Raw genomic sequence first — 13,747 nt, forward strand, 5'->3', positions numbered from 1 at the left:
GTTTTGTTGTTTTTATTACACTTTGAAACAGGATACCCGTTGGTCGGTTGGTTTTCTTCATTATCCACCAGTTCTGTCAAGAATCAGCCACGACAGCAGCAAACTGGATGTTGGGTTTGGGTTTGCTGATCAGATGTGACCAGCAGAGATCCACACTTAGGGTCTCAGGGTGTGCTCACACTGGGCACAGCTCCCACTTCCTTGTACTCTTGCTGCACTTGACACAATCCAGGCCAGAACATGAGACGTTACCACCATAACGTTGAAGAGAAGCAGTCTGGACCAGCTCACAGCTCAAGTCCAACTAACGGGCTCAGCACAAAGCACCGGGACTAGACTGGGGGTCAAACGTGTGGGCACCCTCAGAAAGATAAAAATCTCTTCCTAAAGACCCTCCCAGACTAAACCTTGTCGCTCTTCAAAGACCTCAGGTGTTTTTCCATCAGCGAAGCTTACCTGGTTCCTGTACCTGATCAGGTTATGTCTGCCTCACATCCAAACCTCTGAGGCCTCATCAGGCAGCTTCAGGTGAGAGTCCCGGCCGCCCAGGTGTCGTCTCCTTCACTGTCATTATATCATCAGTGTCTTCACACACAGTGAAGCAGAGTCAGAGCTGTGGACGTTCATGCTTCAGTGACTCCTCTCTGCTCCTGCAGTCCAGACACGAATCATCACAGGCTCAGAGAGAGTGAAGCTGCAGAGCTGAAACACAAAACCAAAGAGCGAACGTTCGTCAGATTATCAGATTATTAGACTTATTTAAATTTATTTCAGCTGGTTTTTATTGGGGTTCATGGCAGAGATGTACTCTCAGTACTGGAACACAGCTCTGGGGCACAGACCGGACTACAGGAGACACACAGTGAGTATCACAGTTTATTATGTTGATGTAAAAACTGTCAGGATCCATCAACACAGATGGGCCTCAGCTCCTATCAAATTAAAAGCCTCATTATTATGTTCTGGCTGCTGCACTGGAGCATTTGGAGCTAATTTGAAGTACTTTATGTACCGCTGGGTAGCTGACGTTAACTACCTTATATACTTCTAATTTGAAGTACTTTATATACCGCTGGGTATCTGACGTTGACTACCTCATGTACTTCTAATTTGACGTACTTTATATACCGCTGGGTAGCTGACGTTAACTACCTTATATACTTCTAATTTGAAGTACTTTATGTACCGCTGGGTAGCTGACGTTAACTACCTTATATACTTCTAGTTTGAAGTACTTTATATACTGCTGGGTAGCTGACGTTAACTACATTATATACTTCTAATTTGAAGTACTTTATGTACCGCTGGGTAGCTGACGTTAACTACCTTATATACTTCTAATTTGAAGTACTTTATATACTGCTGGGTAGCTGCCGTTAACTACCTTATATACTTCTAATTTGAAGTACTTTATATACCGCTGGGTAGCTGACGTTAACTACCTTATATACTTCTAATTTGAAGTACTTTATATACCGCTGGGTAGCTGACGTTAACTACCTTATATACTTCTAATTTGAAGTACTTTATATACCGCTGGGTAGCTGACGTTAACTACCTTATATACTTCTAATTTGAAGTACTTTATATACTGCTGGGTAGCTGACGTTAACTACATTATATACTTCTAATTTGAAGTACTTTATGTACCGCTGGGTAGCTGACGTTAACTACCTTATATACTTCTAATTTGAAGTACTTTATATACCGCCGGGTAGCTGACGTTAACTACCTTATATACTTCTAATTTGAAGTACTTTATGTACCGCTGGGTAGCTGACGTTAACTACCTTATATACTTCTAGTTTGAAGTACTTTATATACTGCTGGGTAGCTGACGTTAACTACATTATATACTTCTAATTTGAAGTACTTTATGTACCGCTGGGTAGCTGACGTTAACTACCTTATATACTTCTAATTTGAAGTACTTTATATACTGCTGGGTAGCTGCCGTTAACTACCTTATATACTTCTAATTTGAAGTACTTTATATACCGCTGGGTAGCTGACGTTAACTACCTTATATACTTCTAATTTGAAGTACTTTACGTATTGCTGGGTAGCTGACGTTAACTACCTTATATACTTCTAATTTGAAGTACTTTATATACCGCCGGGTAGCTGACGTTAACTACCTTATATACTTCTAATTTGAAGTACTTTATATACCACTGGGTAGCTGACTTTAACTACCTTATATACTTCTAATTTGAAGTACTTTATATACTGCTGGGTAGCTGCCGTTAACTACCTTATATACTTCTAATTTGAAGTACTTTATATACCGCTGGGTAGCTGACGTTAACTACCTTATATACTTCTAATTTGAAGTACTTTACGTATTGCTGGGTAGCTGACGTTAACTACCTTATATACTTCTAATTTGAAGTACTTTATATACCGCCGGGTAGCTGACGTTAACTACCTTATATACTTCTAATTTGAAGTACTTTAGATACCGCCGGGTAGCTGACGTTAACTATCTTATATACTTCTAATTTGAAGTACTTTATGTATTGCTGGGTAGCTGACGTTAACTACCTTATATACTTCTAATTTGAAGTACTTTATATACCGCTGGGTATCTGATGTTAACTACCTTATATACTTCTAATTTGAAGTACTTTATATACCGCTGGGTAGCTGACGTTAACTACCTTATATACTTCTAATTTGAAGTACTTCATATACCGCTGGGTATCTGATGTTAACTACCTTATATACTTCTAATTTGAAGTACTTTATATACCGCTGGGTATCTGATGTTAACTGCCTTATATACTTCTAATTAGAAGTACTTTATATACTGCTGGGTAGCTGCCGTTAACTACCTTATATACTTCTAATTTGAAGTACTTTATATACCGCTGGGTAGCTGACGTTAACTACCTTATATACTTCTAATTTGAAGTACTTTACGTATTGCTGGGTAGCTGACGTTAACTACCTTATATACTTCTAATTTGAAGTACTTTATATACCGCCGGGTAGCTGACGTTAACTACCTTATATACTTCTAATTTGAAGTACTTTAGATACCGCCGGGTAGCTGACGTTAACTATCTTATATACTTCTAATTTGAAGTACTTTATGTATTGCTGGGTAGCTGACGTTAACTACCTTATATACTTCTAATTTGAAGTACTTTATATACCGCTGGGTATCTGATGTTAACTACCTTATATACTTCTAATTTGAAGTACTTTATATACCGCTGGGTAGCTGACGTTAACTACCTTATATACTTCTAATTTGAAGTACTTCATATACCGCTGGGTATCTGATGTTAACTACCTTATATACTTCTAATTTGAAGTACTTTATATACCGCTGGGTATCTGATGTTAACTGCCTTATATACTTCTAATTTGAAGTACTTTATATACTGCTGGGTAGCTGCCGTTAACTACCTTATATACTTCTAATCTGAAGTACTTTATGTACCGCTGGGTATCTGATGTTAACTACCTTATATACTTCTAATTTTAAGTACTTTATATACCGCTGGGTAGCTGACGTTAACTATCTTATATACTTCTAATTTGAAGTACTTTATATACCGCCGGGTAGCTGACGTTAACTACCTCATATACTTCTAATTTGAAGTACTTTATATACCGCTGGGTAGCTGACGTTAACTACCTTATATACTTCTAATTTGAAGTACTTTAGATACTGCTGGGTAGCTGACGTTAACTACCTCATATACTTCTAATTTGAAGTACTTTACATACTGCTGCACAGTATAAAAATATGAAAGTCAGTTTTTAAGGCAACACTTTTGTAAACAGTTTAAATATTTCAGAGACGTGAAATGTGCTGCTGTTTAATTTTATGACTCTTAATCTGAAAATAATTAGTCAATGATTTGCTGAGTATTGACAGAAAATAAATGTTTGTCAGATTAAACTGATCTGAGCTGTGGACAGTTTTAATGTTTAGTTGTGAAAAACTTCAGGAAACTTTAACAAAAATATTTCTGATTAAACAGATAAAAAGATTCATTCACTGCAGGTTTTACAGAAAAAGAAATAAGAAGAAAACATGTTATTGATCATATTATTGATTGTTGTTGATCATGTGATTGTGTAAAATGTCTCAATAATTCTAATAAAAAACTTGAAATGAATCTCTGACTTACAGCTGCTGTTTTTCAAACCCTGGTTCATTCTGCTCTTCCTGTTATTACGTTTATTGATTTTCATTCAGACCAAACTTCTTGTAGTCTGAGTTTCTGTCACTGCGGCTCCAACTGGGAAACACAACATTCATCACAAAGTTTTAATTTCATCAGATTCAAATTACACAAGAAAACAAATGTTTCCTCTGCACATGAAGCTGGAAGGTTTCATGAAGCTGGAAAGTGTCTGGGAGTCGACCTGAAGTGGGTACAGCAGGTAAGAAACCTGGACTGTCTGTGTTGATCTGTATCTGATCAGGGATCTGTGTCTGACTGTGCTAATGATTCTGGATGGTGATTGGCTGGTCCACACCGTCTTTTAATGTCTTTGGATGTTTTTAGGAGAATTTATTCTTCAAAGCTTCCATCTGATTAAAACCTGAAACAGTCTGTTTACTGACTGAACATCATGCAGGAAACTGGTCCCACAGCTCTGATCACTTCAGATGAATTTAACCTTAACTCTGAGTAAACACCTGATCTGAAAGTGAAAGTTCTTTCGTTGGCATGAACACAAGTTGTTTGTTTGACAAAGAGACGACTCTGGCGTCCCTCAGAAAACAGGAACTAACTTCAGTGTTTAAAATGATATTTAATCAAAACTCATAGTAACTTGAGTCATAAGTTCAGTTGACCTTTTCAAGTAATTTAGAAACCTGGTCATTTCCCAGCATGCATTTCACTGAGGTTAAAAGTCCCTGCAATCCTTTTTCCTCATCAAAACATAATGTTGATGAACGTGATCCAGCAGATCAGACTCAGACTGAAGGACATTTAGTTAATCACACACACATCAGTCCATAAACACATGGAGGGCATTAAAAACAACCTGCACTTCCTGTTCCCTGGTTGTAAAACAACATGATGACGGTTCCTTCAGTGTAATAATGTTGGGTCCAAAGGTCAGAGCTGCTCTCAGGTCAGATTTTGTTACAGAGCTGAGACTGTCAACACGTTTGTTCTCTCTGCTTGTTTGTTGTTGAAGCTGTTGACGGATTTCAAGGTAACACCAGCAGGACTCGCCATTTCAGACGACAACAATGAACTAATCACAGTAAAACGCTGTACAGGACTGTGGCTTCTTATCTTACAGGTTTACTGTGTAAACGTTACTGCGAAGGTGTGGACTCTGCTATGGATCAGTGTGGGGACACAGACGACACAGTCCGTCCCTCTAAAACCAGCCACAGTGGGGGCCAGGAGAGCCAGACCACAGCTCAGAGGTGACACTTCACTAACAGTGAACCACTTTAGCCAACGAACCTCTGATGGGTCCAAGACTTCTCTCATCAGATTATTCAGCTGGTCACAGTTCATCTGTTTTCAGCTTAAACCTCCTGTTATTGTTTCACATGTTGTTTGTGTCAGGATCCAACAACAGAGACCAGAGTCTCCTGTCCCCAGCTGTGTGTCCATGAAGAGTGACTGGTCTGCAGAACGTTTTATCAACCTGAAACATGAACAACCTGCTGATGGAAGGTAAGAACAACTGAACTTTGTTCTTATCTGACTCAGCTGGGAACAGGAATCAGGTCCACATTTTTATAGTTTTATCTAAGGGATAGATTTAGAGTCCTCAGCTGAAGAAAGGGAACGGCAGAGAGCAGAAAACAAAAATAAACTGGCCTGGACCAGGACTGTCAAAGTCTGGTTTCTTGAGGCTACTGCCATATTTTATTTTCCTATGATCCCTGCCCTTCCAGGTTCTGATTGGCTAACACAGCTGTATCAGGTAATCAGCAGTGGGTAAGGCAGGGATAGCTGTAAAACAAGTTCTGAACAAGCTGAATTAGCCCTGGAGGGCCAGACGTCAGGGCCCCTGGCCAAGAGCTAGAGAGGAGTGAAAATGGACAACAGTTAATTCAGATCCAGGAGGTGCTGAGGAAGGTTGAAAGACACTGGAGAAGATGAGAGATGTGATCTATGAATATGATGTTGAGGGTTTTGGAGCTTAGAGAGGAGAGACAAAGTCAAGGAAGCAGGAAAAGGAAAGGCTTCTTTGAGAGTAAAGACAGCTCAGAAAATGACAGATGGAATATATGTGCTGCACAATGAGCTGAAATTGAGACTGGGTTTAAAGAGAGCAGAAAGTCTGAGGAAGGCTTGACGAAAAAAGGAACCAGCTGGCACAGGTTCTTATAAGGATCTGTTGTGGTTCAACAAGACAATTTGGACAAAAATGGTACCGTAACAATACTAGAGGTTCACTCTGAGAAGATATGTGCAGATGAAAAAAGGGACAGAACGTTGGGTCTATCAGTAGATACCCCCCCCACCAGAGGCAGACTTACTATTAAGGTTAATTTATGGTTAAGTCAATTGGTGACACGAGTTGCAGAAGTGTTTTCAGCCACTCCACCCACCACCCCCACTAAAATAGACTATTCCAAGAGCAGATTGCTGATTGGCTGCAGTTTGTTTTGAGCCAGTGAGGAGACAGTTACAAGCATGAAACTGGAGGAACACAGTGAAAAAGGAGGAGAAAAGGAGGAAAGATGAAAATAATAAGAAAAGAAGAAAACATATGGATGACATAGAAGAAACAGTGTAAGACGAGAAAAAAAAGTTTCAAGGAATAGAACGTCAACAGTCGAAAAAGAGCAGGAGTAGTATTACTCCTTGAGGTCGTCATTGATACGTGAGGTCAAAGATGTTGAAGTGAGATGAAGTCAGAGACATGACTAAAAAAGACCTGGATGTGGAAGGCTCCATACCGAAGGTGGGCAAAGGGAGTTTCAGGCGCAGCAAGGACAGTGAATAAACTAGGAAAGTGTAGAAAGAAATTAAGTACGAGAGATGTGTCGGGCATGGAGGCAAATAAGACCAGATTAATGCTAGGTGTTAGGTACTACCATCTGATCAAATAAATGGGTAGGTGAGGACCCAAAGTGTCTTTTGTGTTCAGGGGACTAAAGGGTGATACACCTGGAGAGTGTTAAACTGTCCAGCAGTAGCTGCTAAAAATAAATTCCTAGAGACCTAATCTCTAGAGAACTCTAGGGATGAGAAGAATAATCTCATTTATCCATGGGGGTGAAAAAAGGCAGGAAAGAAGCCACTTTGAACAGGCATAAGTTAGGGCAAATAAAGGCAATTGAGGGTAGATGTAGGAAGTCAGGTCACTGTGCCTCAGGAAATAGTCGGTACCAATCTAAGACCAGATCTTGTGCTGTGGGCAGAAACACAGAGGATTGTGTATTTTGGGAAATTTACAGTTTCCTGTGAAGACGCTGTAGAAATGACATTTGAGAGGAAAAAGCTCAGATATACAGAACTAGTTCTGGAGGCAGAGCGGTGGGGGTGGGAAGTTCGGGTTTAGACAAAAGTTAAGATACATATATACACACATATATATACATACATGTGTGTTCAACACAAAGCCCTGTTGTCTCCTGCTGTAATCCTTGCTGTGAACCTGTGCTGGTAATATGTGGTATTGTGTATTACAGTAGTTTTATTATTATAATTATTATTGATTATAATGTTTGTTCCCCTGTTACTAATAGTCTAAGACTGTGAGATAAATACTTTTTTATCTGTAGCTGTGTGTGTATTTAAGTCTACAAACTAATTGGATGCTGGTGAGATGTCGCAGGCTCTTTTTTCCTTGTTTGTTCTGAAGCCAGTAATGCTGCAGCTTGCAATAAATGAGGAAAATTATACATGTATAATATAGTAATCATGTTATTTTGGTTCTGATGGCCCACATCATTTTTTGTAGGCCCACCTACACGATGATGTGCCAGTGGTGTCGCAGTCCTTATTATTAGTTGTTATTCAGGAGGAACTGTGACAGTCCTCTGTCAATGAGAGTGAGAATATGGAATATGAATGATTTCAAACATGATTGTCAGCTGTAGTAGGTCTGACGTGTTCGAATGCAACTGTTTCCCCCAGACAAAGACCAGTTGGGGACACAACAGTCAGCCTTCATCACTATAGGTCACTATAGGTGATGAAGGCTTGTCTTTGCCCTTAAGAGCTTTTCTCCTCAAGAGTGAAGTGATCAGGAAACATCAGGTGTTTATGGTCTTTAAGTATCAGACTCCTTAAACAAGGTGACCCAGTTAAAACTGAGACCATGATCTGTGTCCCACCATTGCCATTCCACAGACCACTACTTATCCTCCGCCTTCTGGAAGCTTTTTCACCAGGTCTGGTCCTGATGGTTCTGATCCCTGCAAACCCGCTGAACATAGCTGAGTAATTCCTATGAAACACCCTCATTTCCTTCTTAGTCAGACGATTTAGGAGAATCGTCTGCTGTCTTTATTTCACCACTGGAGGAATTTGAACCTTTAACACTTGGTCCCATGTTGGAGTTTTCCTTAAAGTTCAGGTTTTCTCCACAGAATTCAGGAAGAGACCTCAGAGGTCCATAGTGATCAGTCTGCTGAGCAGTATCAACCAGAGCTGGACTCCATTTTTATGGTAAATACATCAAACCTTTACTGTTCAACTACACAAACCACAGATTAAGTACTGAACTATCATTCAGGTCCCAACAGAGTCCACAAAGCCCTGCTAAGACCAGAAGACGGACCACATGCTGGATTCTACCAGTTTAGATGTTAATTTTTCTGTTCCAGCTGCTGGAGGAGAACATCATCACTTTTGTAAAGAGCGAGCTGAAGAGAGTCCAGAGGGCCCTGGGACCAGATTACCCAGAATGCTCAGAGAGCCAGGGGGAGGATGAGGTGGTTTTGGACAGTGAAGATGAAGAGCAGAGGAGCAGCAGGGACTCATTTCTGAAGATCACAGTGAACTTCCTGAGGATGATGAAGCAGAAGGAGCTGGCCGACCATCTGCACAGCAGTAAGAGGATTTTACATGATGGAGAATTTACTGTGCTGAACCACAGATCTGTGTCAGACCAGAGCTGAATTTAACTGATAGATGAAAAATAAACATGTAAAGGTTTATCTGATTTCTGAAGTATTTTATTTCTTGTTTGTTCATTCAGGAAGTCGTGCTGAAGTTTGCAAACAAAAACTCAAGTCCAACCTGCAGAAGAAGTTCCAGTGTGTGTTTGAGGGAGTCGCTAAAGCAGGAAACCCAGTCCTTCTGAACCAGATCTACACAGAGCTCTACATCACAGAGGGAGGGGCTGCAGAGGTCAATGAGGAACATGAGGTCACACAGATTGAAACAGCATCCAGGAAACCAGACAGACCAGAAATAACCATCAGACAAGAAGACATCTTTAAAACCTCACCTGGAAGACATGTACCAATCAGAACAGTGATGACAAAGGGAGTGGCTGGCATTGGGAAAACCTTCTTAACACAGAAGTTCACTCTGGACTGGGCTGAAGACAAAGCCAACCAGGACATCCAGTTCACATTTCCCTTCACTTTCAGAGAGCTGAATGTGCTGAAAGAGAAAAAGTTCAGCTTGATGGAACTGGTTCATCACTTCTTCACTGAGACCAAAGGAATCTGCAGGTTTGAAGACTTCCAGGTTGTCTTCATCTTTGACGGTCTGGATGAGTGTCGCCTTCCTCTGGACTTCCACAACACTCGGATCTTGACTGATGCTACAGAGTCCACCTCAGTGGATGTGCTGCTGACAAACCTCATCAGGGGGAAACTGTTTCCCTCCGCTTGCCTCTGGATAACCACACGACCTGCGGCGGCCAATCAGATCCCTCCTGAGTGTGTCGACATGGTGACAGAGGTCAGAGGGTTCACCGACCCACAGAAGAAGCAGTACTTCACGAAGAGGTTCAGAGATGAGGATCAGGCCACCAGGATCATCACCCATATCAAGACCTCACGAAGCCTCCACATCATGTGCCACATCCCGGTCTTCTGCTGGATCACTGCTACAGTTCTAGAGAATCTGTTGGAAACCAGACAGGGAGAAGAGCTGCCCAACACTCTGACTGAGATGTACATCCACTTCCTGGTGGTTCAGATCAAAGTGAAGAACATTAAGTTTGATGGGACAGATCCACACTGGAATCCAGAGAACAGGAAGATGGTTGAGTCTCTGGGAAAACTGGCTTTTGAGCAGCTGCAGAAAGGCAATGTGATCTTCTATGAATCTGACCTGACAGAGTGTGGCATCAATCTCAGAGCAGCCTCAGTGTACTCAGGAGTGTTCACACAGATCTTTATAGAGGAGAGAGGACTGTACCAGGACCAGGTCTTCTGCTTCATCCATCTGAGCGTTCAGGAGTTTCTGGCTGCTCTTCATGTCCATCTGACCTTCATCAACTCTGGAGTCAATCTGCTGTCAGAGGAACAAATAACCTCCCAGATGCCTGAAACCAGAAGAGACCAATCTGCAGAGAAACTATTCTACCAGAGTGCTGTGGACCAGGCCTTACACAGTCCAAATGGACACCTGGACCTGTTCCTGCGTTTTCTCCTGGGTCTTTCACTCCAGAACAATCAGAGTCTTCTACAAGGTCTGCTGACCCAGACAGGAAGTGGCGCTCAGACCAGTCAGGAAACAGTCGAGTACATCCAGAAGAAACTCGGTGAGAATCTGTCTCCAGAGAGAAGCATCAACCTGTTCCACTGCCTGAATGAACTGAAGGATCGTTCTCTGGTGAAGCAGATCAAACAGTTCCTGAGATCAGGAAGTCTCTCCACAGACAAACTGTCTCCTGCCCAGTGGTCTGCTCTGGTCTTCATTCTACTGTCATCAGAACAAAACCTGGATGAGTTTGACCTGAAAAAATACTCTGCTTCAGAGGAGGCTTTTCTGAGGCTGCTGCCAGTGGTCAAAGCCTCCAACAAAGCCCTGTAGGTGGATGAATATTCCACATATCAACCTTGTTTTTTATTCCTAAAATCAACATTTTGAGATTGATGGATCACTGATTCCTCTGCAGGCTGAACGGCTGTAACCTCTCAGGGAGAAGCTGTGAAGCTCTGGCCTCAGTTCTCAGCTCCCAGTCCTCCAGTCTGAGACACCTGGACCTGAGTAACAACGACCTGCAGGACTCAGGAGTGAAGCTGGTCTCAAGTGGACTGAAGAGTCCCCACTGTAAACTGGAAACTCTCCGGTCAGGATAAAGCTGTTTAACTTATTAAATTCTGTATATACTGTTTTAGAATCATGTTAATGAAAATGTTCAACAACTCGAGGGTTTTCTTTCTTGCATGAACACTGAGGTCATGATCTTTTCCTAATTCCAGTCTGTCAGGCTGTCAGGTCACAGAGGAAGGATGTGCTTCTCTGGCGTCAGCTCTGAGCTCCAACCCCTTCCATCTGAGGGAGCTGGACCTGAGCTACAACCATCCAGGAGAGTCCGGACAGAAGCTCCTGTCTGGACTCAAGGGTCCACACTGGACAAAGGACTCTCTCAGGTATAATAGACAAGAACTCAAACTCTGTAAGTTTGTCTCATTTCTTTTCTTTAATTTCTCTGTGCACTCGTTTGTCATGACTTTCTGACCAAACAGTTCTAGGAATTCAGTTTCAGGATGACCCTACTGTGGAGCTCCCCGAGAACTACAAACCGTCAGGACTTTTTTTCTTTGTATTCACACCTCCAGTAGGAAAACCTGCCAACATTTGGCAAATTGAAGAAAATATTTTAATTGGCTTTGACCTCTCAAAATCTCTGAGAATCCTTGTTACAAGGAGCCTAAGTAAAGCCTGGACTTTCTTCAAGCATCTGTCCATTTGTCAAACTTAACATTTTCCGACATGTTGTTTACAAAGTCTGAAGGTTGAGTCATGGCAATTGAACTTCTAGTTTTTCGGTCGAAGCTTTTCACTACTCATCCAAGTAGCTTCATCAGTCTATAAGAAAGCTGGTATGGAAACTCAAATTTATCCTTTAGGTTGGTTAGACTCCACTCAGGCTTATTAGGTGAGCTATGTAAATGTACAGTGTCTGAGCTGTGATCATCCTCAGTTCCTGTAGTCTAGACACATAAAATATAGGGAGCTTCCTTCAACAAAAACTATGAAGTCCAGCTCTCAGTACCAATGTGAGCAAACAAATCCATGAAAATCTTGTTGTTCTGCAAAAAAATCTACTTGATGCAGACCAGCAGTGTGAACCACGTTGGACAGAAAATCATTCTGACTGTGTTTCTTCCTGCAGGGTGGAACACTGTGGACAGCACAGGTTGAAACCTGGTCTGAGGAAGTGTAAGTGTGGATGTGATTGGACTGATGATCATCAATAAAGCATCAGATGTGTCAGATGGTAAACTGTGTCTTTTCTCTCCATCAGATTTCTGTGAACTGGAACTGGACACAAACACAGTGAACACAAACCTCAAACTGTCTGACAACAACAGGAAGGTGACAATGGTGGAGGAGGATCTGCCGTATCCCGATCATCCAGACAGATTTGACTACTGGACTCAGCTGCTGTGTAGTAATGGTCTAACTGGTTGCTGTTACTGGGAGGTGGAGTGGAGTGGGGAGGTTGAAATAGCAGTGAGTTACAGAGGAATCAGCAGGAAAGGACTCAATCATGACTGCTGGTTTGGAATGAACGATCAGTCCTGGAGTCTGGAGTGGTCTGATGAGGGATACTGTGTCTGGGACAATAAAAGAAAAAGCTACCTCCCTCCCTCATCCTCCTCCTCCTCCTCGACCTCAGGCTCTAACAGAGTAGCAGTGTATCTGGACTGGCCTGCTGGGACTCTGTCCTTTTACAGAGTCTGCTCTGACACACTGATCCACCTCCACACTTTCTGCACCACTTTCACTGAACCTCTGTATCCTGGCTTTGCACTCTGGGAAGATGACTCCACAGTGTCTCTGTGTTCTCTGTAGGTGGGAGACGAATCCTCTGGTTTGATGATTTGTTAGTGGACGAGGTCTCACTCTGATTTATATTTGAGTCACAGACTTATTGTCAGAACAGATTCATTTGGATCTTTATCCTGACACCTGAACCTGTGTAGAAACTGCAAACAGTACTGGTTGTTACTGGGAGCTGTCTAACCCTCTGATAAACAAACACTTGTTAGTCTTTCAATTGTCCTAAACATTTTACTAAGAAAAGGGACTTTAGATTTTAGTGAACAGTTAAAACTGTTGAAGTCTGATCCAGAGTTTGGATTTTCAACAATCAACAGGTTCCTTCTACAACAGCAGAACCAGAGCCAATCACAGAATATTAGAAATAGTGGAATGATTGTTTATGGTGGAGAGACCAAAGCGTTGTAATAAAAACAGCAGCTAATTTTTAATATTTCCAGACGGTTCACGTCTCAGGAACCAGCTTCAGTCTTCACATGCTACATGAGAAGAAACTCAGACTGATTATTTCTGTATTACTGATTTCTAACTGTTATTGCTGTCAGTGTCTGCATTTACTGAATAAAGTACATTAGTTGTAGTTTTGTTGTTTTTATTACACTTTGAAACAGGATTCCTGGTGGTCGGTTGGTTTTCTTCATTATCCACCAGTTCTGTCAAGAATCAGCCATGACAGCAGCAAACTGGATGTTGGGTTTGGGTTTGCTGATCAGATGTGACCAGCAGAGATCCACACTTAGGGTCTCAGGGTGTGCTCACACTGGGCACAGCTCCCAATTCCCTGCACTCTTGCTGCACTTGACACAGTCCAGGCCAGAACATGCAGA

At 41.7% G+C, this 13,747-nt stretch overlaps 1 protein-coding gene across 1 annotated transcript; it reads left to right on the top strand.

The window, feature by feature from the left end:
• The first annotated feature begins 5,083 nt into the window (after positions 1-5,083).
• On the top strand, positions 5,084-13,500 carry LOC113131247 (NLR family CARD domain-containing protein 3-like). The gene is made up of 10 exons (XM_026308307.1): positions 5,084-5,187; positions 5,278-5,407; positions 5,553-5,663; positions 8,537-8,615; positions 8,774-8,999; positions 9,148-10,936; positions 11,026-11,199; positions 11,333-11,503; positions 12,250-12,296; positions 12,382-13,500. The coding sequence occupies exons 2-10, from the start codon at positions 5,319-5,321 to the stop codon at positions 12,930-12,932; spliced, it is 3,237 nt and encodes a 1,078-aa protein (XP_026164092.1). The 5' UTR covers positions 5,084-5,187; positions 5,278-5,318; the 3' UTR covers positions 12,933-13,500.
• The last annotated feature ends 247 nt before the right edge of the window (positions 13,501-13,747 follow it).

The sequence above is a fragment of the Mastacembelus armatus genome, unplaced genomic scaffold (genome assembly GCF_900324485.2).
Source record: "Mastacembelus armatus unplaced genomic scaffold, fMasArm1.2, whole genome shotgun sequence".
In the NCBI taxonomy this organism is placed as follows: domain Eukaryota; kingdom Metazoa; phylum Chordata; class Actinopteri; order Synbranchiformes; family Mastacembelidae; genus Mastacembelus; species Mastacembelus armatus.